Below are 27,423 nucleotides of genomic sequence, written 5' to 3'. Positions count from 1 at the left end.
GCGTATTTTCAGTAAAAATATTTGTTTATTATTACTTAGTGCTCATTTATAGATCTGAGCTTGTCTCTAATGATCACTGCCTTCATTTTCCGAAGTTAGGTCCTCAACTAAATTTTTAATTAATTCAAATTTTGGTTCTTTATTCTCTTCTTCTTTGGTATTTTCCTGCTCATCCTCCATTTGATTAATTTCTTCATCATCCGTATCATCATCTGCTCCAGGATGGGCAGGAACTTTGTAAGATGGACTGTTAGGTGTTTGCATCATACCTGGTTTCTGCCATACTTTTTGTGATTCCTGTAATTAAATGTTATTTATTGCTCTTTACTTAATTATGATATGAATGAATATAAAGAAAGTTTCTATATAACTTACTTTCATACCACTAACTTTTTCTATGTAATAATCGTAGACAAATTTAGCCATATGAGGCATATCTTCAATTTCCATTGGTGAAGTAGAGAGATTAGCATCATTAAGTCTTTCGGTAGGATAATGTTCTTGAGGAAGGAGTTGTAGTTTTAATGGCCGCTGCATTAGCTGAGCAAATGCGGGTGTTAATTCAAAACAGTTGTTAAAAAGAGACACTCTAGCAAAAACATAAAGGCCAAGACGCGCTCTTGACATAGCGACTACTAATCTTCGTGCATCTCGTAAGTGACCGACAGCTCGAGTTTTCACGAGAGATAGTAATATATAGTCGTTTTGTTGACCCTGATATTTGTCAACTGTTGTTACTTTATTTGGTCGACCTATCAAAGGATTGCTAGCACATCTTATGTTTATTACATCTCTTATTAAATGCTTTTGTCCATTATAAGTAGTTAATATACTAATTTTGTCAGCTGGATAGCCCAGAAGACGCATGTACATAAATACAGCTACACAATACTCAGCTTCAGCGAGATTTTGATAAAAGTACGCACTGGGTTCACTTTCACCCACTCCATTGAAATCTTCGACATTAATAAGTTGAAAATCATATAAAAATCCAGCATTTGCCACTAAGTATTCCGGGCTATTTTCCACATGTGCAAGATTGCCCAATTTTTTATAACGCCAGTTGTATAGATTGCAGATGCTGGGTCTTGCACGACCTTGACCATCGAGGTCAACTGTAGGAACACCCAATCGTACAAATCTTGCAAAAAGAGACTGTTCCATATTTGAATATTTCTGGAAAGCCATGTTTTTAATAACAGGTGGTAACTGATGATGATCTCCTATCATTATCCAACGTTTCAATCGATTATATCCATCTTGTGGATTCTGTAGTAATAACGGTATAAAAGTTTCAATTTCTAAAATTTGAGCAGATTCTTCCATGAGAATGTTGTCGTATTTAAATCCCATGTCTACTAGTTCACGTCTTTTAAGAGCAGCATGAGTACAAGTCATAGCAATAACTTTTGCTTCTTTGACTAATAAATATTTTGATCTGTCTAAGCCAGATCGTAATAACTCGAAAGCTCTAAACTCTTCTAATTGAGCAAAAATCCGCTCTATATATCTGCAAGAATGATATTTAATAAAAATTTAGTTATAAATATAATTTCTTATGCAAAATCTTTATTTGATATAAATTTACCGAAAACAACTGCATGCTATTTCAAGATCTTCTTCATACGAATTTCGTTTAAATAACGGTTTTGGCGCATTATCAAAGAATTTATGAAATGGAAATTCTTCATCTATGATAAAAGCAGCAGGTGCATTATTTCCTGTTCCCTGTCTTTGCTTAATTCTGGTTTCAAAGCGTTCCCATCTTGTTAGTATTTGATACATGAAAAAGTGTCCTGCTGTTTCGCATGTATATGCGACATCACCTTTTACGTTTAACGATTCCTAAAACCATTAATTTTGTACATTTTATACATGTAAATTATATGTGATAGATATAATACATATTGTAGTTCATATTGTAAATTACAAACCTGTAATCTTTGAACTTCCATTAAAAGATCCAAACGTTTAGCTAGAACATAATTAACTCTACCGTATCTGCTGAAATCTTTCTCAGTTTCTAGCGCTTCTTCGCCATGACCAAGACGCAATAAATGTCTTTCATCTATATCAAGTGCCATGATTTTCTCAAAAAGTTGATTCAGTGCTTGATTAGAATGTGTAACTATAAGGGTTCTCTGATTCGGGAAATTATGATAAAGATTTGATATAATTTGAACAGCGACATCCGTTTTACCAGTACCAGGAGGACCTACAACAAGCGTCAATCCTGGTTGCATACCTGCACGAATGGCTTCGACCTGCGTTGGTGTAAAAGGAATCTGATTTCTGGAATTAAATTGTATGTAAAATTATTATACATAACCTTTGCTTTATCATTAAAGAAGGAAAAAAATAGTTCCTCATACTTTTTTGGTTCGTTAGCTTTATAAGGGCCTCTACTGGGTGGCACATGAGGTTCAATTTTGATAACTTTCTTTACGGGTTCAACATTATGTTTCGCAAGTACATCTTCAAATGTTAAACGAAAAGGACGTACTAATTTCGATTCATCATTGGTAGAAACCTTAATTTCATATTGAGGGAAACTATTTTTTAAATGATTTATATCAAGAAATGTATCATTGAAATCCATTGACGCAATTTCATTTGGCATTCTACAAGAAAATAAAAATGTGAAATATCTAGAGACTTCTAATATTATTGTATATTTCAAGTATAATATCTATATCTGATGTACCTAGAATAACGAGCAGCACCAGGATCGCCATATCCAAGAATTATGTCATGCAACCAATAGGGTACGACGCATTCTGTATTCATAAGCTCTCTTATCGTTTCCAAAACAGCTTTGAAATTATTCTCTTTAGGTTTACGTCTCATTATGATGTTAAAACTTTCATATACATCTTCACCACCATGGCTAGCGTTATCCATATCAATCCTATATTGATTACAATCTAGCCAAACTCTATACGTGCGAGTATCTCCAGGTAAAATCGGGCGTGGTTCAGGTCCATCTTCGATTACTCTACCGTTTGAATCTAACATACCTTCAACTTCACATCCTCGAACAGTTGTTAATCCAACTTGTGGTACAAAAGGTAGTTTGTGACTGTATTTTGTACCTGTATGTTAAATTATTGACTTAATTGCTTATTTTAATTACATAAAGTACAATAGAATAATTAAAATTATTTGATGAAATCTTACCGATTGGGTTTTGTGGTTTAACTGTAATGAGGAAACAGACATCGTGTTTCCGGAGGTTTTCCCATTCAGACTTAATTTCTTTACGAACACTTAAATTTATTGTGACATCAGCACGTACTCTGGATGGTCTTTTCTCGCCAATATTAGGTTTCGCTACCTCGACTACAGCAAACTGTGTAATAGGTTGAGCCATTCTAGCCCAACCGCCGAAGTAAACACCACCATCTTCGGCTCGCCTAGATAAAATACATTATACTTTTATTAATATACTTTTTAATGGTTTCAATTTATTGAAATATAGTAATTTACCAAGGGCTTAGTCTGCTCACAGCATCTTCGATATCTTGCCGTATTTCATCTATAAATATTTCATATCATTATTTACTGTACTATGTTACAGGGTGATTTTTTCGCCAGTTGATTCAAATGAAATTCTTCCACAGTGATAACATTATGCTAATCTATACATATGATTTAACATCGCAAATCGATAATGGCTCTGTGTTAGCTCAGAGACGACTATGTATGTGTATATCCATGAAATAAAAATGAGAGTGTTTATCCGCGATATGATTGGCGACGCTGGTTTTGTATCAACTAGTGAGAAGATCACCCCATATTACTTCAATTAATTACATTTATTCTATACATACAAGTTGATTCAAGTCGAAATAGATTGAAGTTTCTCAGTAAATAATCGTGCAGAGTAAGAAATTGTAGATTCAATTTTGGTAAAGCTAAACAACCTTCGCCAGAAAAATATTCTGTCGGTACAATACTCTCGTTCCAAATGATCTCTTCTGTTGGATAAAGTGGCATTTCATTAAGCTCCTCTAACTGAGAAGCTCTACGCTCGTGACGTGAAATCTAAAGTTTATATTATTCACAATGTTAAATCTATATTTTCTATTTCTCTTTCTTTTACTAATTTTCTTTTTACTTAACTTACCAAAAGTTCTCGAAGAAAGTCTATATCATACCGGTACCAATTCTCATCTTTCTCGCGTTCTTCCGATGGTACCAAACTGAGATAACTCGCAATTGATCTTAGCTTCTCTTGACTGAAAATTCGCATAGAGATAAAATATGAAAATGATTTATAATTCTTTAGAAAAGCGTACAATAAATAAGATACAAATTGTCAAGAGATTACCTGAGCAACCCGAAGTGTTTATAAAGAGCTTCTCTCGTATCAACGCTCGCCACATTCGCCAACGCAAAGCTTCGTAAGTCTGGGAACTTCGCAAAAACTGCTTTCTGTGCACAGTTCGAATTTTGTTTGTTGGTTTATGCTTTTGTACTCCTTTGGTTTTAATATGTGAATGCCCATTCTAATGAGAACGTTGATGATTTGACAAATGATGCGGAAAAATCATTTCAATAATACATAACTCGAAAGTTGAATACTTAGTAACAAGAATTAAAATATCAATTAATAGCAAAACAAGTAATTTTGTCATTTTCATTATTTGATAAGAAAGAATATTTTATTTCTTTTCTTGAAATTGTCTACTTCTTTTCGATAAAAAGAAAGATAAAAAAGAAATTTAATTTTTAAAGCAATAGTTTCTTAAGCGTTCGAAATATATGTTATATTTTATACCTGAAGCGAAGTAATTTTAGTGTAATGCAATTGTGTCATATCGTGATCGGTGAGGGGGTCGCCGCTTTCTTCATTGATTTCAAATCTCGCGTAAAACTTCAACATTTCTAATAGCTGTAAATCGAACAAACAAATATAATCATATATATCAAATATAATCAATGATATTTATCACGCCATAATGTGATAAATAAAAATAAATGTGTATGATAAATAAATATGTAGACTATTAAAACTATGCAGATACGTAATACGTTACTTCGTTTGACACTATAACTATTCACAAGTGATTTCCGAGGTCATTTGCTATTGTTCAACTATTTTTTATGTTTTATTATGCATATATCGAATACTAATCCATATATTTAATATACAGCCTATCCCTTGATCAGCTTTCCGCTGTTTCTATCAATAATTACTTTATAAATACACATATCTATGTCCATTCAAAGTTCACCTCGGTAGAGATTGATGAAGCAATAAGACTGCTTAATCATTCTCCACGACGAAAATATTACGCAAAAAAAAATACCATTAAAATGAATGAAGAGACGCCTGCAAATCAATTATGTTTGCGAATGCCAATGTGGAGTAAATGTAACATTATTCAAGGTTGTGTCAGTTGTCCAAGGTTATAATAAACCATGTCTCGTCAGAAAGATCCTGTGAATATATGCGTAGCACATATTCTACATTGTAACGTATGAATAAAATCAACATGACAGTAATTTCTTATTAACGTATTAAACGTATCAAGTTTTGACTTTGACTTCGGTTTCTCTGTAATTTATGATAGGTGGATGATGGATGACTAACGAAGAATACTGCCCTTCCTAATTAATATTTCCACCTACCATCTCAAAATTGGAAGAAACCTAAGTTTTACCGTTAAACTGCGGTTGTTCATGCGTTTATAGAAAATTTTAAGGTGAGACAATTTTTTGGATATACGAAAAATATACAAAATATCCTAGGCAAAGCATGCGTTACAGTAATCAGTAGATGAAACAAATCTTTATGTAAGTTTCGCTTTTTTTTTTCAATTATATTGATAAAAATATGAATTTATAAATGTATAATTATACATAAACATCCATTTTTCTATGCCATCTTATTTATCTCTTTCTTTGTTCATTTTGAAATACTGTATTTTGTTACTTTATACAATATAATTTTACTTAAAAGATATTAGAGATTAAATATCAATTAAGAGGGACAGAATAGCTAAAGAAACGTAGAAGATGGGAAGAGGATCGTAAATTAGAATAAAGGCATCGGTGAACCTGTTCGACAGGAACCCATTCTCCTCGTGAGGATACAAAGGCACACTGAACACTGCACTGGTTGTAAGCCAGCCAAGAAATCTCTACTTCGACCGCAGTGGGAGTATCTTATATCTCGGACCGGCTCATCAATGCTTCATCTACAATTGTTCAGTACCACGCGTAACGCAAGTGTGTCAACGTGTCTGTCTGGTTATCTGCCACTTCTTCGTTTTACAATCTTCATTTGTCGTACGAGTAGATCGAGTAATTCGTTCTAATAGTGAATGGATAAACTAGTGGCTATAGAAGGTGACTGTTCTTTCTTCTTTTTCTTTAAGAACCGATCGAGATCAGTTTTTCGCCGATACGAAAGCGCTTCGTGTTTCGGTACAGTTTTTCTTAAATCAAGAATCCAGATGATGAAAATCTATATCCGCTGATAATTTACATTCTAACGATGTATGTTTATCAAACGGGATAAGAGTATAAAATTAGACAAATTAATATGCTAAGTCGAGTTTAAATAGCGAAGGCTGTTTTTGATCGGTCCCAAGATTGATCTCTAAGATTTTGTTTCAATCTTTCATCAGACAACAAAAAAGACGATCCCTGTTTTGAACTTCTGCGACAGTGAAGATTGCCAGGTGTATATGATTAATGGGATTAAATTGATTGGCTATTTAGTGAATTTCACTGAAATAAGCTCGTTTTGCAGTAGATGAAAAGAAATGTATTAATAAAAATCGGAAAGATGATGCTGAATGTGAATTATAGCAGGCGTTCGGGCACATTGCCAGTCAAAGGTACGTAAAGTTCTACTGATTGGATTATTCTGATTTTTATTTCCCTTTATTCTTTGTTTATTTCCCTCTGTGTGTGCGTGCAAACACACATACACGCACACGTATATTTTATTTAGCTATGTTAAATATTAACTCAACTACTCGTCGAGTTTTTAATTCACTGTTCGTGATATATTTTGAAATTTCGTCGTGTCTTCTAGATTTTATTGAGGAAAAATATGTTGTTGTGAAGTACGTCGTAGGCATTCTGAAGATGAATACTAGTTAATACTTGGATTCAAATAAATACTAGATATTAACTTAATTACTCGCCAAGTTACTTGGAAATTTTGTCGAATATACTGAATAGATTTCATTGAGGGAAGGATATGTTGTTGCAAAGTACGTCACAGATATTTCGAATACTAGCTAATAGTTTGCCTTAGATAAATAACCAAACAGGCCTTGAATTCGTAATAGATTTTACGTTGTAACGAATGTTTGACGCGTAACACGTTGGGAGATTTTGTTTATGATAGATTAAGACGCACGTGTGTTTTCAGGAATTTTCAAAGAATTATTCGACGGAATGACGATGTAGATTTTCTCCTTCGAGAAAGAAGCATGAAATTTTACATGCAAAAACACGTGTTGCATCACGCGAGAAAAGAAAAAGAATTTACATGTTTATTTCACTTCTCTCGTCGATCACGGTTGAAGCGACTGATAGAAGGAAAGTGTCGAAGCCAGGGGCAGTAAAAATCATAGATACGCTCTATGTGCGTCAGATATATTGAAGATGTATGGCAAATAACGTTATCACGAATGATTAAATCGTTTTACATTACTAACTTCCGTTACTTCATGAAACTATCTCTAATAAATAGGAAATTCTATAAATACGAAGTCTGCAATACTTGATTCTGCCATTCTCGCGCGTGTTTAGCGAACTTTTCATTCATCTTTTTTATGAGAACCCGATGTTTATTACTGAATGATACAAATGAAATACAAATGAATACGAACGTGTATCAATTTTGGGATATCGATAAAATTTTTTCTGATTGTACTCATTTAAGTAAAATATAACTTAACATTGTAAAGTATTAGAAAATGACGATACAAATAATACTTCATTAACATAACTTTATAATTGAATAAATTGAATTAACCGCATTGATACCATAGGAATCGTAAAAAACAAGAGAAAACACGTGATGCACATGGCTCAACGAAAAAGAGCAATGGTTCGTGCAGGCATTGAGGAAGCCAAGAAAAGGGCATAAGGAGCATTCTCGCTAACAGAAGCACAAACATCCCTTTTCTTTTTTCGATCCAGTCATTTCATACTGCATACGTGCATAACAACCACCATTGAACTATATTAATACAACTGCGTCTTTTTAAACGCGAATCTCTTTGTTTCCCAGACCGAACGTGCTCGATATTCAATTACCGATAACGAGAGCAATTTTCTACAATATATCATATCTTATCGAGAACATGGAATTAATCATTTTGTTAAATACATTGTTTATAATCCTTTACGCGGGCAGAAAAAGAAGTATCGACCTACAATGGATATTATAATGAAAGAGATGTTCTCTCTCGTCTTATTCCTTTTATGAATTATTTGCCTTCATTCTGACATCGTTAACAATTTCATCATATTATCACTCATTTTGCTACCAGACTAGTAAGCACTTCCTGAAACATAGAAAAGATAAAGTATTGGAATCGTTGTGATATCATAGCGATATTCGTGAAATCCCTTTCAAGCTTTCAGATTGTATCGATACATTCGTGATATTCGTCACGAGTGCCACGAGTTCGAAGTAAATGGGCGCCTTTACGTATCAAATATAAATACGTTTCTAATACTCATTTATATACACAAAGATCGTACGATGGAGATTCTCGCTAAAAGTACTTGAAAACGATCTTTATAGTTCCATATATGTAGCAATAACAAGTGTGTGCTTCGATATATAATAATTGATATAATCTACTTAGTTCTCATTAAGAGCGAAACTTTCATGGTCGAATGTGAATGAGGATGAATTACCCTTTTCCAGGGTTGCTATGGATCAGTATATTAATGTTGGCGATCACATGGAGTCAGGCGAAAGACAACAATTGCTGTTCGGATGGTCTCATGTGGTTACATACGCTGAATTGTTCTGATGGCAAGGCGATTAATCTCGCGTGCTCATCTGGTTGGTACATAGTCAATCCTGAGATGCGCACGTTCGATAACTTCACTATAATCGAGGAATACGGGAAACCGTGGCTGCAGTTTGTAGACACGGTATCCACAAAAATAGAAGCAGAAAGGTAAACGATGTGTTTCAGTTGCATTTCTTTCAGTGACGTTTGCAAATCTTTTTCAAGAAGTTTGTTTAATCTTCAACTGTTATCGTTGGGTCATAGGGGTCCATAACAGTTCGCTCATATATCTTAATTTGTGTGGTGTTTATCACTATACAACACAGAATGAAAATTAAAATAAATAAATAACTAAATTCTCGTGGATCACGATCCAGCGACATTAATCGAGGATTAAAGATAATCCGTGCAATCGACATAATACTGTTTGTTAATATTCTTCTTTCTATTCTATTTTTAAAATATGGATAAAACAGGATTTAAGCTTATTTGACACTTAAATATGTTAAATTTCATTCATTTTTTTTAATATTCCTAATTTAATTAAATATTCAGATTCTGCGTGGCAAGAAATTCGAACAGTAGTGTCAAAATTGCTTTGGTATGCACGGATATCGAATACGACAATATTCAATGGAGAAACACATTGTTCTGCACCCTGTGTATCATATCGGCCATATTTTTGATCATCACCTTGGCAGTTTATGTTTTGCTACCAGAATTAAGAGAGATTCAAGATAAAGCAATGATGGCTGTAGTCACGTCATTAACAGTTAGCTATATCATTCTTACCATTCAGATGTTGAGGCAGCAGCAAGATGATGATTATCATATATGTGTCTCTCTAGGTACGACATGCTGATAATCATTTGTTTATTCATATCACAATTACTCATTTACATTGTACGATTTTTAAATCAATAATTCATTTATTTTTCTAGGATTCATTCTATATTTCGGTTTTATGGCTGTTTTCTTCTGGTTAAACATCGTCTCATTCAATATATGGAGAATAGTTTGGTAAAACCAATAAAGTCGATAAAAACATTTAAAGATCTAGTTCATTCATATTCATCATTTGATTTGTTATTCCTACAGGTTTAAAGATTTCATGATCGGAGATAAAATGCTTTTTACTATTTATTCTATTATCGGCTGGGGTGGACCATTATGTTTCTTAATTGCAATTTTGATTACTCATCACTTACAAGGATACCATCTAAAACCCGGTTTTGGAGAAAGTAGCTGTTGGTTTAACGGTAAGAACAATATCTTTCAAAACCTAACGATCTTTTAATAGTCTCCGTTATTATATATTAATCTTGTTATTGAATAACGACTATCGTCTATGTTTTTATAGGATATGACCAAACGTGGGCGTATTTTTATGGGCCAATCAGTATTTTATTGACATTAAACGTTATCTATCTCGGTCTAACTGGTTGGCGATTGTGGCATCAGTATCGTGACTATAGTGGAAGCAAATTACGAGTACTTCGTTTTAAATGCCTGCTTTACGTCAAACTGATATTTTTCATGGGCGTAACATGGATTTTTGAAGTGCTTTCATATGCTGATCATAGTAAACAAGATTTCTGGTAATTTCCATCATTTTTGTTTATATACAAAATAAGTCACAATCTCGTCAAAGAAATTAATTTTCTCAATTGCTAAGATATAGTGACACGTTGATGCTTGATTACATACTTTGATTCTTAATTCCAATTTAGGATACCAATGGATATACTGAATGCGTTACAAGGCTTTATAATATTCCTCTTGTTGGTTGGGACACGAAAACGAGTGAGAAAGTTATTGGCAAAGAAAAGACTTTGTGGGATTGGCTTTCCAAAATCTTGGGCAGCTTATGAGGATGAAGAGTGCGAGGAGGTACTACCTGAAGAAGTCGAATTATCGCAACATGATTAGTATTTATAAAAATAACTTTGTTTCTTTTTCGTCGCTAATAACGTAACGTAATAAGACGTGTAGTTTCTTTTTATACTAATATATTCGACTAGTCGAAGATAATCATGAATAATGACAACGAGACAAAGAATTACTTCTATTTAAGTAACATAGTCGTATAAAGATTGTATAGAATTTAATACTCTTTTAATGAATCGTCGTAAAATACGTTTTCTAAGAATCTCTACAAACATTGCCCAGCAACAAGTATCGTGTTAATTATCGTGTCATTTATTATCATACGATTTTTGCCGATCTCTAGATTAACTAAAGAACAAGAAGGTTCACAACTCATCATGGCAATTTCGTGTAATCTAGTAATTTTATTGTTTTCTTCGTAGGCGTCCGTATCAAACTTTCTCATTCTAATTGACTGACGCGACACTTCCGAGGCGACGATTCACCTTACATCATCATGTACTTCTGACGTCTTTGAGTCATTAAAAACGTGTTAGTCGACAGATATCGCAAACGTTAAAACTACGAACGCTGGAGCACACGAAATATGAGCATAAACATTCAAAGTTGCCAGAATACTTTTTATTACCATAACGAACAAAATGGAAGTGTTCTATCTTAAAATAAATATAAGAGACAGAAAAATAAATTATGTGAACAACGTCAATTAAGTATGATAATAAAATTAAGCGTCATTTTTAATTTAAGCATTATATCTATTGGCATAAAAAATCCAGCTAATTTTAATAATAATTCACGTAAGTTTTATATCTTTTCCTTTATAGAAATTATATTTATGTCATGTAGAAATAGATAGGCAGAATTTTCTACAAATTAAAAAATTTTTTAATTAAAAAATTTAAAATAATCTACGGTGTGCAAAAAGAAGTAGAGTAAAAACTAAATTATCGTTGATACGCTGCATTGAACAATCGTATTTCTCGTTGCGTGAAGCTATTACAATGATTAAACAAAGCAATCTGCGCGAGTAACCAATTAATTTGTGGCACGAAGACATGATAAATGAGAATAGTGCAAAACAACAATGACGTGTGTGGTAGTTACCCACATATTACTATGAGTAATGCTAGTATCGACATTGCAAAGATGAGGATTTGCATTGTCGTGATACATACACGAATGCAACGTGACGTTTTCCATGGCGACGGAACATGTTACTGATCAATATTTTAGCAACGCAAAGGTTGCTGCTACAGCGAGAAATGCGAAACTTTTAATACCTTAACAGTGACTTGTGTGCAAGACGATTCTTTGGACTTCAAGTTCGAATTACCGACAATTTCAGAATATTTTTATTCTTTAATTTATATAGAGTAATATAATATAACAGACAGTGAATTATTTGTAAGATGCTTTAGATCTTAATTTGTACACGTATAGAATAATTTTCCGTAGAAAGATGGTTATTTATGTAGAGATTGATTGTTTGATTGATGCTATCCGTAACATTTGTAGCGTAGTCTATCTTGTTTATATATTATACAAATGCGATAAGTTGCACTGTAAAAATAAACGTGCAAATAATAAAATAAGTATGTCGTTAGCATAAATAAACGTATTATGATATATGATAATCGATTTCTTACATTGAAAAAGATTTCGTACGTCGATTTTCGTTGTAGTCAACGAAAATAATAAATAATAATAAATAATAATAATAATGCAAAAAAGGAGGAAATTTTATGAACTTCCAATTATGATTATTATATCTCCTACGAATAAGATTCATAATTAGAAGCTGTGTGAAATCAAGAAACGCGTTGTAATTTCAAGGAGCGATTGTGCAATATAATACAGATATATACATATGTATGTATCTCCAGCATGCGTCTAGACCTGATTTCATTCCTAAACTATACTATAATAAACTATACCTAACAATTACAATCTTTTTCGTATACATATAGCTATTAAAATGTCATTTCACTGTTTCAAACTTGCTGATTATAAGTGATATGTCACTATACTCAATTCCAGGGCCTGTTCTAGAGGCATGCCTCAAGATAAGTTTCATCCATAAGTTTCATTAAGTATTTAGAGGCCGCTTAAAAACTGCGAGACAAATCGCGCGTATATAACAAAGCATCAGTTAATCGTATAAGTAATACCAGTAATAAAGTATGAAGTAATACCATTGCATAAATGCCGATAAATGTACTATAAATAATTATATTATAGATGATTATATCATAAATATTCGGATCATACAGCAAGTCGAACTTTTACAAGTTAAATTAACACGAAGATACGAATATCGGAAGAAGAAGCAACGAAGCCAAAATGCAAAGTAAACGAGAAAGGTAAAGATGAGTATACGAGAGGAGGGAGAGCGATGAGGCAGCCATAGGGAAAGGGGAAAGAGAGAAAAAGATAGTAAGCAAGCCAGCGTGCGAGTGAACAAACAGAAGAGAAAGAGAGATAAAAAGATAGTGCAACAGAGAATGGGAATGGATGTGATGCGATGGCGGCGAGTATGGCAGGGGTAAGTCTCGCTAGGCGGGTAACTACTACCGCAGGCGGCATTGGCAGGTATGACGATGAACACACGAGAAGTCCTATTATCGTTGCGTTAAAATGAACGAGTGAATAACAACGCTGTTGAAATAACGTCAGGGTAGCCGTCACGAAATCGATCACGAGCAACGCTAAACTCGGCCACGGTGGAAAGTTGGTTGACGAATGAATGCACGGAACCAATGTATGGAAACAAAGACACGAGAGTAGGAACGGTGCCGATTCGATGACATGTATTATCTCGTGAGTACGTTGCTTATCATCGTTGGCATATTGGGGAATCATCCCCTTCTTGCAAACACAGACGGGAAAGCAAATTTGATCAGCGTGGCAAAGTGTTGCGAGCACAACGAGCTTCTTGTAGACGACACGTGCACGCCATTGACGGAAACGAACGAGACAGAGTGGAGACCGGAATTCATCGAGGAGAAGGTCAATGGTATATCAAGGAGTAAACCGGTTAAACCGAATTATCAATTGAAGATTGGAAGACCTAAGTGTCAACCCAACGAGCATCAATGGAATGTATATCATTATCGATCAGGCGAGGATCGACTTGCGATACTGACAACTGGCGTGTTGCGACACTACACCACCGATTTGATAAAGGGAAAGCAAAACGAATATAATGGTGCATTTGGATTCGATAATGCAGATTCAATGGACGAAGATGATCTCGAGACGGTTTCGATTCATTATGATTATCCGTTCGGACATTATTGCGCTGACAAAGCAATTTTGAGCAGAGATCGACTGGTAGCGATGTACGCGATGATTTGCGTACCCGACGTAGTTGTTACATGGTCCGATACAAATTATTTGATGAAACACGCCATCGATCCCACCTTTCATGCTATATCGATAGCTAGTTATCTGGTTGTCGCGGTTGTCTATTTTGTTCTACCACAACTGCGTGATCTTGTGGGAAACATGATAACTAGTATGACTCTGTGCCTTATAGCTGGGCAATCTGCGTCTACTGTCAGGATTTTCACGGAATTCGGCAATCACATCAGTTTTATGATTGCCGGTATGAAATACATGAATATTCATAAATATTCAAGCTGTTCGTGGAAAATTAAACTTCAATTCCAATTAGGATATCTTCGATTGAAAAATGCTTAACTTTTCACGAGAATATTTCTTTCTTTCAGATACCGTCATGTATGTCTCCTTGCTAGCTGCATTTTTCTGGTTGAACGCCTTGGGTTACTACGTATGGAGCACTTTCCGTTCGCGAAACGTATTTTTAAGAGTAACTGATGGCAGAAAGTACTGTTACTATTCTACGTATGTTTGGGGTTCAACGGTTTGCATAGCGGGCACTGCAATTTTTGCACACTTTGCCTTAGAAACTAATAAAGCTGTCGTTGGCGGAAAGATATATCCACCTCAAGAAACAATCGGTTGGCTCGGTATTTCCGTACTATTTACATCGATCGCATTTACGATAATGATTGATTTATCTTTCGTATTAACAACCGCGAACAGGATTAAAAGAATGAGCACATACGGTCGAATTCATCATAAAATGAAATACAGCTTTAGAATGTTCGTTTTTTTGTTTGCAATAATGAGTACCGGTTGGCTATCATTCCTGCTATCACGACTGAATTACGAAGCGTTAGAGTATTGTCATATCGTTATTAATTTACTACAGGCAATTTTAATACTATACGTTTGCGTATTTGGACAAAGAAGAGTTACATTCTTACTTGGTAAAACATGCAATTGCTGTAATTCAGGCGAAAATATCGAGGGCCTTGATTGGGGCGAAGAAATGACTGCCATTAACGCGGGATATTAAACAATTTTTAAATCATATAATCGATTATGAAATTCGATCTCAAATGAAATAATTTTGTTCTATGAAAGCATTGTATTTTGCACATTTGATTGAACATATCAAGTGAGAAGCATATTTATAATGATAGTCTGTATCATAAACCAGTGCTCGACAAGGAATATATCATATTAGTTAATATTAACAAATACATGTTTTATTAAGGCAGGAACATAACGCCCATAAATAGTAAGCTAAGGCATTGTATATAATGGTATTTAATTAAAAGAATTTTTAAAATCAACAAAATTATATTATTCTAGGAGAATATAATATTTATATGTATCATTGTTGATAGATTCGTTGCTTTTTACATACAAACTTAAATATATCTATACTAAATACGTATTTATCTATTTGAATAATTTGGAATTTATAATCATAAGTGCCTTGAAACAAAATTTTATATGCCTTACGAAAATCTGCACTTATCTGTATAAGATATAACATTAATCGCAAAATATATAAACATCCATAAACATTATCATTGCATCTATCATTTCTTATAAAAATATCATTTTCTAAGGAATTTTTTACTTTTAAGATATTCATATAATATTTATATTTGTACAAACATATGACTTTTGTAAATGGTGTATCATTTTTATAAAATCAATTTCAATATATCCTTTTATACTAGATATTTCTATTTATTTGAAAAACTTGAGAAATAAAACTTACCTGGCCAAACAATTCACCTTCCGGACGATGTAATAAATTGGATAGCTGACATCTCACTACCAGATGACAATCATCCATAACAGTATTGAAGAAACGTCTAGTTGGTAATAGAGCTTCTAAATCTATTACTAACTCAAGAAACCTTTCACAATATCGTACCTTATCTGGTAAGAGTGGCCCTATTAAGAAGTGAATACCAAATTATAATATTGTACCACAAAAATATTTTCGAACAATATAAAACAGATTAGATTTTTATTTGGTTTAATTTACCTTCCTCCGGTACTGTTTCCAATATTGTCATAAATTTTATCATTAATCTGTGTAAAAATTTACGTTCCCACTCTAACTTTTCTTTACATTCAGGATTATCTTTTTTCATTATAACCTTCCAGTACTTTCTCCACTTTGGATATTTTCTAAACTCTAATTCTCTACGACCTTGTTGCAGTGAAATCCACATAGATAATGACACCAGCCGTTTTACTTCTTCTCTAACTAATAATACTTCCATAGAATTAAAACAATGATTTAAAAAAACAATCAATGCTGTTTGTTCTTTCAAATCAAAGTCCATTATACTGTCTTCAAGGCATGTCTCTAAGACTTTTTGGAAAAATTCAGAAAAATATTCTGGAAGTTTCTCAAATACTTTCCAAACTTGAACACGTTCTCGAAATTTTTCATTCACCATAACAACAATGGACATGGTATGAGCACGAGTTGCAATTTTTGTATTGTAATATGGCCATAGAAAATTTTCTAAATACTGACTGAACTCTAACATCATAATTCTTCGAATAGAAAATTTAGATGCACATATTTCTTGGATATAAATATCTTCTACTATTTGTGAACTGAATGGAAGATGTGAATCCATAGTATGTGGTGCCCAATATTTATTTGCAAGCTGTAATTATTTAATAAAATAGATGTAAAGAAAAATATGTGTAATTCATGTAATAAAGTATGTTTAACTATAAATACCTGTGTTATACGATCAGCATTAATCTGTTCCACTGTGGGAGCAGGATTATTGCTTTTAACTGTCATAGCGTTTTGATTTTCCATGTTGGGTCGTTGACTCAATTGATTTTAAGGTTAAGTTTAAGTTCAAGGTTAAGATTAAAAATTAACCAATGTTAGACATGATAACAAGTAATATGCATTTGTGTAGTAAACTGTATACAGTCATATAAATCATTTATTTCACTTTCTTTCCAAATAAATCTGTACTTACTACAATTATTCAGATTTACCAGTAACTATCAAACAGCACGTACTCATATAAAATTTTTATATTTTCATACACACAGTACCACGATTGTCATTGGCTAAGATGAAGATCCAATCATTTCTATTGGTTAAAGAGAATATTTTAAAGTGAAAAGTTAAGTCATATGATTGGTACATTTGCAATTGTTAATTCCTTTATTATTATAAATAATATTGTTAATAAATTCATAATTTTACAATCAGATATTAATATAAAAGAGGATAGTAGAGGTAAATTCATATGTCTCTTTCATTTTTATATAAGATGCGCATTTTGTTATTCCTTTCACTATATTTTTCTTTGTCTATTAATGAATGAAGAATGAACAGACTTCCTTGCGAACGTTCACTGTTCAATTCAAATAACTATTGTACATGTGTGAGTGTTTCCTAAGCACATTGACTGCATTTTTTAAATATATTAAATTGAATTTATATGTGTAATTATATGAATTTTTAAAAACAATTTATAAAAACAATATAATAAAGTTTTTATTGAAGAGATCATTATAATGTCGAATTCTAGAAAAACCAAAACAAGACGTAATAGTGATTCAGTAGATATTAATCCTAAAAGAATGAAATCAGAAGACGAAGATAATTCAGAAAACAAGGAAAATAGTATAGTTAAAAGTGATACTTTACTTGAAAACATTTCTGAACAATTATTGTCAGTGGAGCATAATTTGGCTACTGAGTTAAAAAAAATTACATTCCGTTTGCCAGTAGAATATGTTTATAGTCCACTTGAATATGCATTTAATATACACACTATGTATGTACAAAAGTATTGTAATACTGTTAAGAAAATATTGTTTCTTGGAATGAATCCTGGTCCTTGGGGTATGTCCCAAACTGGTGTTCCATTTGGAGAGATAAGTATGGTTCGCGACTGGTTAAAAATTTCCGGACCTGTTGGAAAACCAGTCAAAGAACAGCCAAATAGAAAAGTAGCTGGATTTCAATGTACTCGTAGCGAAATCAGCGGGAAAAGATTATGGGGTCTTTTTCAAGAATTATGTAAAAGTCCAGAGAAATTCTTTGAACATGCATATATACATAATTATTGCCCTATTGCATTAATGAATAAAAAAGGCTGTAATATTACACCAGCAGAAATAAAGGCAATATATCTATTTTTTATTATAGTCATATTTATATATTAAATGTCTTACTTTTTTAGGGACCAGAGATACAAATCTTACATTCTGCTTGTGACAAGGCATTAGCAGATGCAATTAAGATTTTAAAAGTTGAAATTATAATTGGCATTGGTGGATATGCAGAGAAACGAGCTCAATTAGTAGTTCAATCTTCAAAATTACCTGTGAAGGTAATTACTACTTATTGAAATTTTGTTTAAAATAGATATAGAAGAAATATATGTAATTCTTTTACATTTTTAGGTTTTATGTTTACCTCATCCAAGTCCACGTGCTGTGAATAATAAAAATTGGAGTGAAAAAGCAACACAAAAGTTAAGTGAGTTTGGATTACTTGAATGTTTTACAGCTTAAAATACCTTGACAAGAAAAATAATTTTTTGCTCTTTATCAGTACAATTTTATGTTACCTAACTGTACTATTTATGTTACATATATTATTTTATAAATTTGTGGTAATTTCTAATATTATCTTTTTATGTATTATTGCGTGCGTGTATATGTGTGTGTATATGTGTATTTGATAATTTTTCTATGAAAATTTGTCAAATTTAAGTTATTAAAACATAAAAGAAATACAATGGATTTTTTAAGTTGGATGAATATTGCTTTACAAAAGGCAAATGATTCACTAAAATCTGGTGAAGTACCAGTTGGATGTTTATTTATATATAACAATAATGTCATTGCTACAGGTAATAATACAGTTAACGAAACTCGCAATGCTACTCGACATGCAGAAATAAATTGTATAGATCAAGTTTTAGAGTCCTGTAACATAAAAGATTTAAGCTATAAAAATATTTTTTATGATACTGATGTTATTGTTACTGTAGAACCATGTATAATGTGTACATCTGCATTATGTCAACTACAGGTACGTAACATTATATATGGTTGTGGAAACGATCGTTTTGGTGGATGTATAAGTGTTTTTGAAGTACCAAAACTTTATAATTCAAGAACAAAAATAATAGGAGGTATCAAAGGTACTGAAGCAATGACATTGTTAAAAGAATTTTATAAAGGTACAAATCCAAATGTACCTGAATCAAAATTTAAAAAAGACCGTAAAAGGAAGGACACATAAATATTACAAATTTAATAAATTCATTTTTTGTTTAATTATAATTTATTACTAAAAAACATTTTAGTTTCTATTCTGATTTATAATATGATACATAAACAAATCAATTTTATACAAAATATTATGTATTAATAATTGTACATTGCCAGTAGAGCAAATTGTTTTATATACATATAGTGGCCTTGTTTATTTTGTACTTATTTATGAAGGAATAAATTCCAAAAAAATGTAGTTATGAACACCATGAATGATCTAATTCACACTTGCCTTGGTACCATCTGACAAGTAATTGATTTTTTAATGTGTAATCTTTTAATATCATATCTTTTGTCTGCAAATGATGATTAATATTTATTTAATCCACATTAAATAAAATGAATATCTATTCTTGAAAGCAACTTACTATGGGAGGTGGAAAGATTCTTTGAAAATCCATTTTATTCTGATTTTCCAAATAACTTTGAGATAAAATCAGTTTAGTTTCAGGTGTGAAACATGGGCTACATAACTGACATTCTACACGAAAACAATCATTACATTCTATGCAAAGTTCTGGCAAAACCATTATATTCTTCTCAGCTACTTCCATTTCTTCCTCCATTCTGTTCCTGTAAATGTAAACATTAGTCAATATTATATTATTTTAAAAGATTGTTAATTTAATTGTAATATAAAATTTATAAGACCTTATTTCCAAAGAATCTTTCCTGATTCTTTGTCCTATGCCAACTAACGAAAATAAGTTAAATATAACTTGTTCGTAAAGTAATTGATTTGGCAGATAATGCGCTGAAGATAAATTTGGAGACATATTTGCTTCCATGGTATAAACATTTAAATTTTCATCGAGTGCAAAATCGATTCTAATTAACTCGAAAAAATTTCTTCCATTTCCGAAACGTTTTATAGCTTCTCTAATATAAATCTCTTTTGACAAAGTAATTTCTCTGATTGCTTCGCGTACACCACTCCAAACTTTTTCAGGATCTTTCGCTTGCATACGTACATATGCGTCGAACGAATCTTTCATTGAAAACTTCAATTTAGTATAATAATGTTTCAAAGATGGAACGTTCCAAATCGGCAAGTAATCATCGCCAACTACGTATTTGTCTAAAACTTCAGGATCAAATGGATAATATTTTACAGGACAAAATCTAAAGAGCACATCGCCTTTGTATATATATACTCTAAGAGGATCAACGGATGTGATCACGGTGTATATTCCAATATCAAATTTATATCCATCTATGAGAAATGGTCGCTGTATAAATTCTTGTACAAAAGATCCAGTTTCTGTAATATTTATATCGCTCACATTTTTTATGCTAATACCCCGATGATCATTTGATTTTTGTACAAACATCTTTTCTGGATGCTGATTAGCATACAAAAGAAATTCGCTGCTTTGTTCTGGTATCTTAAATGCTGGTAAAATGTAGCGACCTTCCGCGGTTGATAAATCCACCTTATTCGTAATATATCCGCAACCGGGAATATGATTAACACGTTGATGAGCTTTTAACTTCTTTAAGCTAGAACTTAAACTTCTAAATGGATAGTCATGTGCCCACAATAAATCCCAATTAAATGCATCATTGGTTTGTTTAAATCCCAAACGTTCCAATACAAGAAATACATGTTTTAAATATTCAGTATCATTACTTTTCGTGTATACTCTATATAATGGATTCTTTTCTTTTATTTCTGCCGTTTTTCTTAAGTTTTCATGGTAGTATAAAAAGGACAAGAAACAATATAAAATTATTGGACCCGTTATAGAATATAAAAATATATTTAAAAGTGTTTTCACTTTTAAGTTCATCATTTGGGTATATATTGTACATTCATTAACATTCTGTAAAAGTAAATGAAGTTTTTGAACTGATTATTTCAATTTGTCAAAGTAATTTAAATAATCATGCAACTATTAAAAAAATGTACAAACCTGTTTACTAGACATGATTAAACATATAATTTTAATACCATTTGTTAATAATAGTTCGCAGAATGGTATGGCTCACAGTATATTTGTATCCCCACTACTGAGTTCTAGCTTGATGTAAGTACCGTTGTAGTTTTCCCCGCTATACTACCTGTTTTTTTAATAAGAACATACTTTCTTAGTACCGGTTTCTATACATAGAACCTGTGTTAAATTCTATTTTTCAAATACCTTGCATTTTGTAAATAATTTAAAATGAAATAAAATGCGAAGAAATTTACTTTCCAATAGTAAATGTTCTTTAATTTACAATTAAAGTATATTGCCTTAATAACTGGCCACGAGACCGAATTTGGTCACTTAGCAAACGAGTACCGTTCTATATACATACGAAATTCTGGTTCAGTATGAATAGGATAGAGAAAAAATTCTGGCAATGGTTAGTTAAAAGGCAAGAAAATAGTTAGTTAGTAAGGCACTACTGTACAACGAAATCGTACACTTACCTTTTATAATATACATATACTAAATGTACATATTTTTGTATAAAAATTAGACTGCGGTTTTTTATGTATTTATAGAAAACTTAAAAATGTAAAAAAGTACGGGATACTTACAATGTGGAAAAGTCTCTAATAAGTTCCATTATTATAAATGACATTCCATAAAAGTATAAATTTACATAAATATCCGCAGTTTAATAATAATAATAGTATATATGTATATTATAACAATAAAGACATGTAGTAAATACAAGTTCTTTTTGATGTTATGTGATGTTTATATTGAATAATGTTTAAACATTGGCGGGAATCATTCTAGAGTACGCTAGTGTGCGTAACGTTACGTCGCAGAGGTTTTTGACCATTTCTTGCCAATTCGATTTTTGATACGGTATTGTAAATAGTTCGCTAAACTAAAAATGGGTTTTCAAAATATTTGGTACTCGCATCCACGTAAATATGGACAAGGATCTAGATCCTGGTAAGTATTACTATTTTGTATTATATTTTTAAATTGTAGACAAATCAATTTATACCATAAAATTACATACATGCAATAGACCGTGTGTCCACGTTTATGTTTTTCCAGTAAACAAGATATTTGTATAACTTTTAGTGTACGTTATTTAAAATAATTTAAAAATATGAATTACTTTATTATCATTATAATTAAAACAAAATTGATATCTTGCTTAAAAATATCATTTCTACATTTTTTGAACATAACCTCAATGTAGTATGTATTATGCATAGCATTTATAACTTATTATTAGACTGCCGTAGTCTATTTATAATAGTGTTTTTTCAATGTGTAATTTATCAAATTATGCTATTTTACAGCCGTGCTTGTGCCAACAGGCACGGATTAATTCGAAAATATGGGCTGAATATTTGTCGCCAATGTTTTCGTGAATATGCTGCTGATATTGGCTTTAAAAAGGTATAAAATTTGAATTCTTCTATGTTTGCAAATATATTTCTAATATATATAACGATTAAATATTATGTCTGAATCAATCTCTTTTTATTTACAGCTGGATTAACGTTGGGAATAATGAAATGAATGTATGAGATACAATAAAATTAATTTTTTCTACTAAATATATTTGTATCATTAATTTTAATATATTATAACTAAATTAAGATTAAAACATTAAATTTTCTAGTAAAATATTATATAAGACTATAATAGATATGTGATATGTTACCTAAAATTAGCTAATATCTTTTATAAAATATAACTTTTGATACATTTATGCTTTTTTTTATTTTTCCATGTCTAGCGATCTTTAAATATATCCGTTCGCGTTATGGTATATGCAGCTATTGAGTGGTAGTTATTAGTTTAGGATTATGGTTTACGGAGATTGTTGCTAACCGTAATAAATAAAAATATTTGATCTCAGCTATTAAATCTGATGAATTTAATTAAAATGTACGTGTCGAATCCAACTCAGATAAATCTTCGAATAGTAAGTTTTTATTTCATAATTTATCAGAATTATAAATATGAAATATGAATTAATTCCTCTAGATTTTGATCATATTAGGGATATAGGAATATATGGACCGACGTGGTATGTGAAGCCACTTCCGGGGAGCGGGAAGTATGCTCACATGATGCTAGGAATACATCAATGTTGTATATCAGAAGGAGTAAATATACCAGTTACACTGATTCACTTTTACTCGATGAAAATAAAATTGCGCTTGCGTGAACACAACCAATCACTAATGTGATTCCAAGTATCACGTTCCCCGCTCGCTGGTAATTGCTCCATCTCCCGTTGCTGAGTTATTGTTCGGCTTCTATATTCCTATGCCCATAGATCACATAATGTTGTTTACTTCTGACGATGGTGTATTCTGACCTATCTGATTTTTTGACTCGATTCAGTACGTAGGATACAAATTAATAATATAAACTAAATAGCTCTTATAACTTAGCAGGATTGTGTATTGATATAAATTTTAAATAAAATAAATAGTATTTGTATACTTATGTTAGTAAATGCATGAAAGTTATGTACTATTTAAATACGCTAACTCATGTTAGTTTAATTGGACAAACAGCATCGTACATTTGGGAATCGATTGAAGCAGTAAGTTATAAACTCTTATAAAAAAAGATTAACAATAATAAGGATAAAGAATAAAGATAATAAAGATTTATAGTGCTTTACTACAATTAAAATGTTTGAATGCTATTAAATTAATGACATAACTAAAGCATTAAGTTATAAATATTTGCAATACAATGTAAAAGTACTAAAACATTTATTTTATCTATTGTAAATTATAATAGATTAAATTTTTAACCTATTGAATGCCTATTTTATATTCATATAATAATTGGTAGTTGTCAAAATTGCAACTTCATAATTGAGAGCAATAAATTATCGATATGAAAAATAAGTTAATAGTTATTTAACATTTCTAGCATTTTCTTGTTATAAAAATTTTTCGGATAATATTACATATTATCATGTAATATTATTATTGTGATACATTATCATTTTTAGGATACTTTTGTTAAATAAAGTGCAATAGATCTTTAATTTTGTATAATTACAGCTTACATTAAACATTGTTATTCTTTGCTCTAATAATATGTAAATCTTTGTGTATAAACTTAGCTTTATAATGTGTTGGTTTCTGTCAACACAAATTTTTAGATTTATATAAGATGTAAAACTTTTATCAAAGAGAAATTGTTTTCAGGTACCAAGACAATTAGGTTTAAAACCAAGAATAGAAGTAAAAATGCCACCACCAGTGCCCTTATGGAAGTTGGTTGCAACTACAGGACCATTTGTTAAACTTGCTGCATTTAGTGGTGCTGCAGCCACAATTTTGGGTGCTTATGGTTCTCATAGTAAGATTCAAAAAATTGTTGCAATTAAATATTTATAAAATTTTAAAAATATTAAATATTTAAAAATTAAATTTTTATTTAATACAAGTGCAATATTCTGCATGTATTAAAGAAAACTTATATTTTAATTAATTCCACGAAGAATATTTTATTAACAAGTTTTTTAAGCATTTTAAAGAATAAATTTATATTTATATTTTTCAGTATGGTTCTTATAAACAAAATAATTTTTTGATTCATCACGATTTCAGAGGAATATCCTGAGCATGAGAAAGTAGATCGAAAGCAAGTATTTGAAACTGCAAGTCGTTATCATTTTATTCATACATTAGCAATATTAGGATTACCTCTTTGCAGATCACCTTATGTGGTATGTTCAATTTTTGTGAAATATTAATATCAATTATTTGTATTATTATATTTATTATTATATTATTTAGGCTGCAACATTCCTATTTTCTGGAATAGTATTATTCTGTGGGACTTGCTATTATTCTGCATTTACTGGTGACAAACAATACAATAGATTAACACCAATAGGTGGTATATGTTTCATACTAGGATGGTTAAGCATGTGTATTTAAAATATTAAAAAACATAGGAATGTGATAATATATGTGAAGAAGAGAAGGAAGTTAACACGCATAAAAAAAGTTTCTAATTACTGTATATAAAAATAATTACTAATAATTGGATTTACTTTGAAATAAACTGCTTTTTCATAAGATGAAACCATTTTTTATATTATGCATGTTACTTACGAAATATTGTTAATTAGAAGAAATATTTCGTCGGCAAGCAACATTTGTATTTTCATTTATTGAAAATTGCTAAAGAAATATAATATGATCTAAATAAAATTAAAATTTGTTTATGCTAATGAATTGATATAAATGTACCTTTCATTTATAATATTACTGATGTAGGTTTAGATAATACCCTAAATTATTATACATTATAATTATATTCCTAACTTGTATCCTGCATACTTTATGAACGTTTTTTGTTTTATATTATGTATACATTACCAGTTATAATCCATCGTTATTTGTATTAGAAATGTAATGCAAAAATATAACGTTTTACGTTTTATCATAAAATACATAAAAATTATAAAGTATAAATATCAGATTGTAAATAATTTTTATAATATAACGTTAAAAAAATATTGTAAAACTGAAATGGAACTTTAAAGTAATCCTGCTACTTTTAACACTTAACCAACCGAATAAGGAGATCTTCCTTCTGTGAAGTACATCGCTGCATGACCGAACGGGGAGATCTCCTTTTTGACTTTAGCAATGCGTTTTCTTTCTTTTTTTTTTGTTGTTATTAACAGTCATTGTTTACTTGGAATTATTCTTAATTAATTGCACTACTTTTTCTGCTTTTATAAAATACAGTATATAATAAAATACACCAATTTAGTGGTGTTAAAATTAATTAAAAGTTACACTATCAGTTATGACTAAATAAAGTTATAATCGAACGATAGCACATTGTACAAGAATGTTAAAGTCCATTATGAATTTTTAATTTCACGTTCAAATCGTGTTATTTATCCTTAGTTATCTTTAACCGTTTGAGTCCCAAACAGCCCCATCGGGCTGTTTAGATTTTGTGTTGAAAAGTTCCAGTACATTCGAATGCTACGGATGACTGATGGTATTTTGTATTTCATTGTTATTTTCTCAATAATTTTTATTAAACAAAACTTGAAATACTTATAAACTAATACTACGCATATATAATAATATAGATGTATTTCATAAAAATAACAAATATGATTGTTTCTCTGCCGCTTGTTTCTCTTCGCAATCGATTAAGACCAGCATTGTCGCGCTGTTCGGGATTATTCGACCCTGTTTTTTTAAAGATCCCTGGGACTCAAACGCTTAATATTTTTAATTTTACCTATATTTCTTTATACCTTTAATATATACTTTTAATTTAATATTTTGTATAAACAATATATGAAATCGTTAAACAAAATCATTATCGTAAAATATAATTGACCATTTAAATAATTTTTAGATTTCTTTGATTTTTAAATAATGAATATTAGTCTTTGCTTCGATACTTCAAAAAATGCGCGGTGGACAGCGTATAGGTTGGCTTGTCTACTGCGGTGTGAAACGTATGGCTCGCTGTGGCGCGCGCTGTTGGCTAAGTGTTCAAAATCAAAACAATGATTATATATAATATCAATTAATGTAATCGCTAATTCACCGATTAAGTTCCATGTATATAAAAATAAAAATCAAAAAGTGATGTATGTATATATTGATCATCCCAAACAATGGTACAAAATATAAATGTAAAACAAATAATTGCGTCTTATTCCTTTTCTACTTTTGATCAATTCATATTTTTATCATTTTTGTATAGAATCACATTTCTACAGAGACATAAGAAAGTAATGTACCTTGTATAATCCATTTGATACACCAGCTTCGCTGATTTTTATATCCATTCTATTTCGTATTATACAGTTGTCGTACATGTTTCATAAATAGATACTTCGCCTGTAAATAAGTGGATATAAGAATTTTCTTCGATTCATATATCATTATGATGACTCGATCTGACGATGTTGG

The 27,423-nt window shown here is 31.1% G+C and overlaps 8 protein-coding genes across 14 annotated transcripts; 6 read left to right on the top strand and 2 right to left on the bottom strand.

The window, feature by feature from the left end:
* Positions 1-5: 5 nt before the first annotated feature.
* Positions 6-17,483, bottom strand: LOC132912475 (RNA helicase aquarius). Its single transcript, XM_060969908.1, has 15 exons — positions 16,966-17,483; positions 16,252-16,888; positions 15,979-16,157; positions 4,781-4,894; positions 4,331-4,434; positions 4,127-4,238; positions 3,831-4,044; positions 3,487-3,535; positions 3,178-3,413; positions 2,705-3,092; positions 2,373-2,621; positions 1,935-2,292; positions 1,589-1,845; positions 376-1,510; positions 6-297 (listed from the first exon to the last, which is right to left on the bottom strand). The coding sequence occupies exons 1-15, from the start codon at positions 17,047-17,049 to the stop codon at positions 67-69; spliced, it is 4,347 nt and encodes a 1,448-aa protein (XP_060825891.1). The 5' UTR covers positions 17,050-17,483; the 3' UTR covers positions 6-66.
* On the top strand, positions 6,164-11,621 carry LOC132912483 (G-protein coupled receptor Mth2-like). Of its 5 annotated transcripts, none has more exons than XM_060969928.1 (8): positions 6,166-6,354; positions 6,761-6,848; positions 8,903-9,161; positions 9,549-9,841; positions 9,935-10,013; positions 10,092-10,252; positions 10,354-10,591; positions 10,724-11,621. In XM_060969928.1, the coding sequence occupies exons 2-8, from the start codon at positions 6,764-6,766 to the stop codon at positions 10,920-10,922; spliced, it is 1,314 nt and encodes a 437-aa protein (XP_060825911.1). In that variant the 5' UTR covers positions 6,166-6,354; positions 6,761-6,763; the 3' UTR covers positions 10,923-11,621. The 5 variants fall into 5 exon arrangements, with proteins under 5 accessions (XP_060825912.1, XP_060825911.1, XP_060825910.1 ...); XM_060969927.1 differs by having other exon boundaries at positions 6,167-6,354; positions 6,682-6,848; XM_060969926.1 differs by having other exon boundaries at positions 6,167-6,354; positions 6,677-6,848.
* LOC132912481 (probable G-protein coupled receptor Mth-like 5) lies at positions 13,099-15,936 on the top strand. Of its 3 annotated transcripts, none has more exons than XM_060969924.1 (3): positions 13,099-13,469; positions 13,559-14,484; positions 14,609-15,936. In XM_060969924.1, the coding sequence occupies exons 2-3, from the start codon at positions 13,686-13,688 to the stop codon at positions 15,259-15,261; spliced, it is 1,452 nt and encodes a 483-aa protein (XP_060825907.1). In that variant the 5' UTR covers positions 13,099-13,469; positions 13,559-13,685; the 3' UTR covers positions 15,262-15,936. The 3 variants fall into 3 exon arrangements, with proteins under 3 accessions (XP_060825907.1, XP_060825906.1, XP_060825905.1); XM_060969923.1 differs by having other exon boundaries at positions 13,100-13,469; positions 13,554-14,484; XM_060969922.1 differs by having other exon boundaries at positions 13,100-14,484.
* A 194-nt stretch (positions 17,484-17,677) lies between the features above and the next one.
* LOC132912492 (single-strand selective monofunctional uracil DNA glycosylase) lies at positions 17,678-18,882 on the top strand. The gene is made up of 3 exons (XM_060969945.1): positions 17,678-18,377; positions 18,437-18,586; positions 18,660-18,882. Exons 1-3 carry the CDS (start codon positions 17,766-17,768, stop codon positions 18,768-18,770), a joined length of 873 nt encoding a protein of 290 aa, XP_060825928.1. The 5' UTR covers positions 17,678-17,765; the 3' UTR covers positions 18,771-18,882.
* A 106-nt stretch (positions 18,883-18,988) lies between these two features.
* Positions 18,989-19,742, top strand: LOC132912486 (tRNA-specific adenosine deaminase 2). Its single transcript, XM_060969938.1, has one exon. The coding sequence runs from the start codon at positions 18,997-18,999 to the stop codon at positions 19,504-19,506; it is 510 nt and encodes a 169-aa protein (XP_060825921.1). The 5' UTR covers positions 18,989-18,996; the 3' UTR covers positions 19,507-19,742.
* Positions 19,565-22,058, bottom strand: LOC132912748 (probable tubulin polyglutamylase ttll-15). Its single transcript, XM_060970442.1, has 4 exons — positions 21,452-22,058; positions 20,190-21,361; positions 19,907-20,111; positions 19,565-19,834 (listed from the first exon to the last, which is right to left on the bottom strand). Exons 1-4 carry the CDS (start codon positions 21,464-21,466, stop codon positions 19,736-19,738), a joined length of 1,491 nt encoding a protein of 496 aa, XP_060826425.1. The 5' UTR covers positions 21,467-22,058; the 3' UTR covers positions 19,565-19,735.
* A 221-nt stretch (positions 22,059-22,279) lies between these two features.
* On the top strand, positions 22,280-22,897 carry LOC132912491 (small ribosomal subunit protein uS14). Its single transcript, XM_060969944.1, has 2 exons — positions 22,280-22,432; positions 22,792-22,897. Exons 1-2 carry the CDS (start codon positions 22,371-22,373, stop codon positions 22,895-22,897), a joined length of 168 nt encoding a protein of 55 aa, XP_060825927.1. The 5' UTR covers positions 22,280-22,370.
* A 796-nt stretch (positions 22,898-23,693) lies between these two features.
* LOC132912488 (transmembrane protein 256 homolog) lies at positions 23,694-25,706 on the top strand. Its single transcript, XM_060969939.1, has 4 exons — positions 23,694-24,053; positions 24,673-24,826; positions 25,078-25,196; positions 25,267-25,706. The coding sequence occupies exons 1-4, from the start codon at positions 23,967-23,969 to the stop codon at positions 25,408-25,410; spliced, it is 504 nt and encodes a 167-aa protein (XP_060825922.1). The 5' UTR covers positions 23,694-23,966; the 3' UTR covers positions 25,411-25,706.
* The last annotated feature ends 1,717 nt before the right edge of the window (positions 25,707-27,423 follow it).

The sequence above is a fragment of the Bombus pascuorum genome, chromosome 12, assembly GCF_905332965.1.
Source record: "Bombus pascuorum chromosome 12, iyBomPasc1.1, whole genome shotgun sequence".
NCBI classification, from domain to species: domain Eukaryota; kingdom Metazoa; phylum Arthropoda; class Insecta; order Hymenoptera; family Apidae; genus Bombus; species Bombus pascuorum.
This window is presented reverse-complemented; position numbering and strand designations above follow the sequence as displayed.

Coding starts and splice junctions, on each gene's coding strand:
- LOC132912486 (XM_060969938.1), top strand. CDS start 18,997: ATGGATTTTTTAAGTTGGATGAATATTGCTTTACAAAAGGCAAATGAT.
- LOC132912488 (XM_060969939.1), top strand. CDS start 23,967: ATGAAAGTTATGTACTATTTAAATACGCTAACTCATGTTAGTTTAATT. Junction 24,827..25,077: donor GGGTGCTTATGGTTCTCATA/GTAAGATTCAAA, acceptor TCACGATTTCAG/AGGAATATCCTGAGCATGAG. Junction 25,197..25,266: donor TTTGCAGATCACCTTATGTG/GTATGTTCAATT, acceptor TATATTATTTAG/GCTGCAACATTCCTATTTTC.
- LOC132912491 (XM_060969944.1), top strand. CDS start 22,371: ATGGGTTTTCAAAATATTTGGTACTCGCATCCACGTAAATATGGACAA. Junction 22,433..22,791: donor GGACAAGGATCTAGATCCTG/GTAAGTATTACT, acceptor GCTATTTTACAG/CCGTGCTTGTGCCAACAGGC.
- LOC132912475 (XM_060969908.1), bottom strand. CDS start 17,049: ATGGAAAATCAAAACGCTATGACAGTTAAAAGCAATAATCCTGCTCCC. Junction 16,889..16,965: donor ATGCTGATCGTATAACACAG/GTATTTATAGTT, acceptor AAATAATTACAG/CTTGCAAATAAATATTGGGC. Junction 3,414..3,486: donor GTGAGCAGACTAAGCCCTTG/GTAAATTACTAT, acceptor TATTTTATCTAG/GCGAGCCGAAGATGGTGGTG.
- LOC132912481 (XM_060969924.1), top strand. CDS start 13,686: ATGTATTATCTCGTGAGTACGTTGCTTATCATCGTTGGCATATTGGGG. Junction 14,485..14,608: donor CATCAGTTTTATGATTGCCG/GTATGAAATACA, acceptor TCTTTCTTTCAG/ATACCGTCATGTATGTCTCC.
- LOC132912483 (XM_060969928.1), top strand. CDS start 6,764: ATGAAAAGAAATGTATTAATAAAAATCGGAAAGATGATGCTGAATGTG. Junction 6,849..8,902: donor GGGCACATTGCCAGTCAAAG/GTACGTAAAGTT, acceptor ACCCTTTTCCAG/GGTTGCTATGGATCAGTATA. Junction 10,592..10,723: donor CATAGTAAACAAGATTTCTG/GTAATTTCCATC, acceptor ATTCCAATTTAG/GATACCAATGGATATACTGA.
- LOC132912748 (XM_060970442.1), bottom strand. Junction 20,112..20,189: donor AAAGATTCTTTGGAAATAAG/GTCTTATAAATT, acceptor TTACATTTACAG/GAACAGAATGGAGGAAGAAA. Junction 19,835..19,906: donor GAATCTTTCCACCTCCCATA/GTAAGTTGCTTT, acceptor CATCATTTGCAG/ACAAAAGATATGATATTAAA.
- LOC132912492 (XM_060969945.1), top strand. CDS start 17,766: ATGTCGAATTCTAGAAAAACCAAAACAAGACGTAATAGTGATTCAGTA. Junction 18,378..18,436: donor TTACACCAGCAGAAATAAAG/GCAATATATCTA, acceptor TTACTTTTTTAG/GGACCAGAGATACAAATCTT. Junction 18,587..18,659: donor CTTCAAAATTACCTGTGAAG/GTAATTACTACT, acceptor TTACATTTTTAG/GTTTTATGTTTACCTCATCC.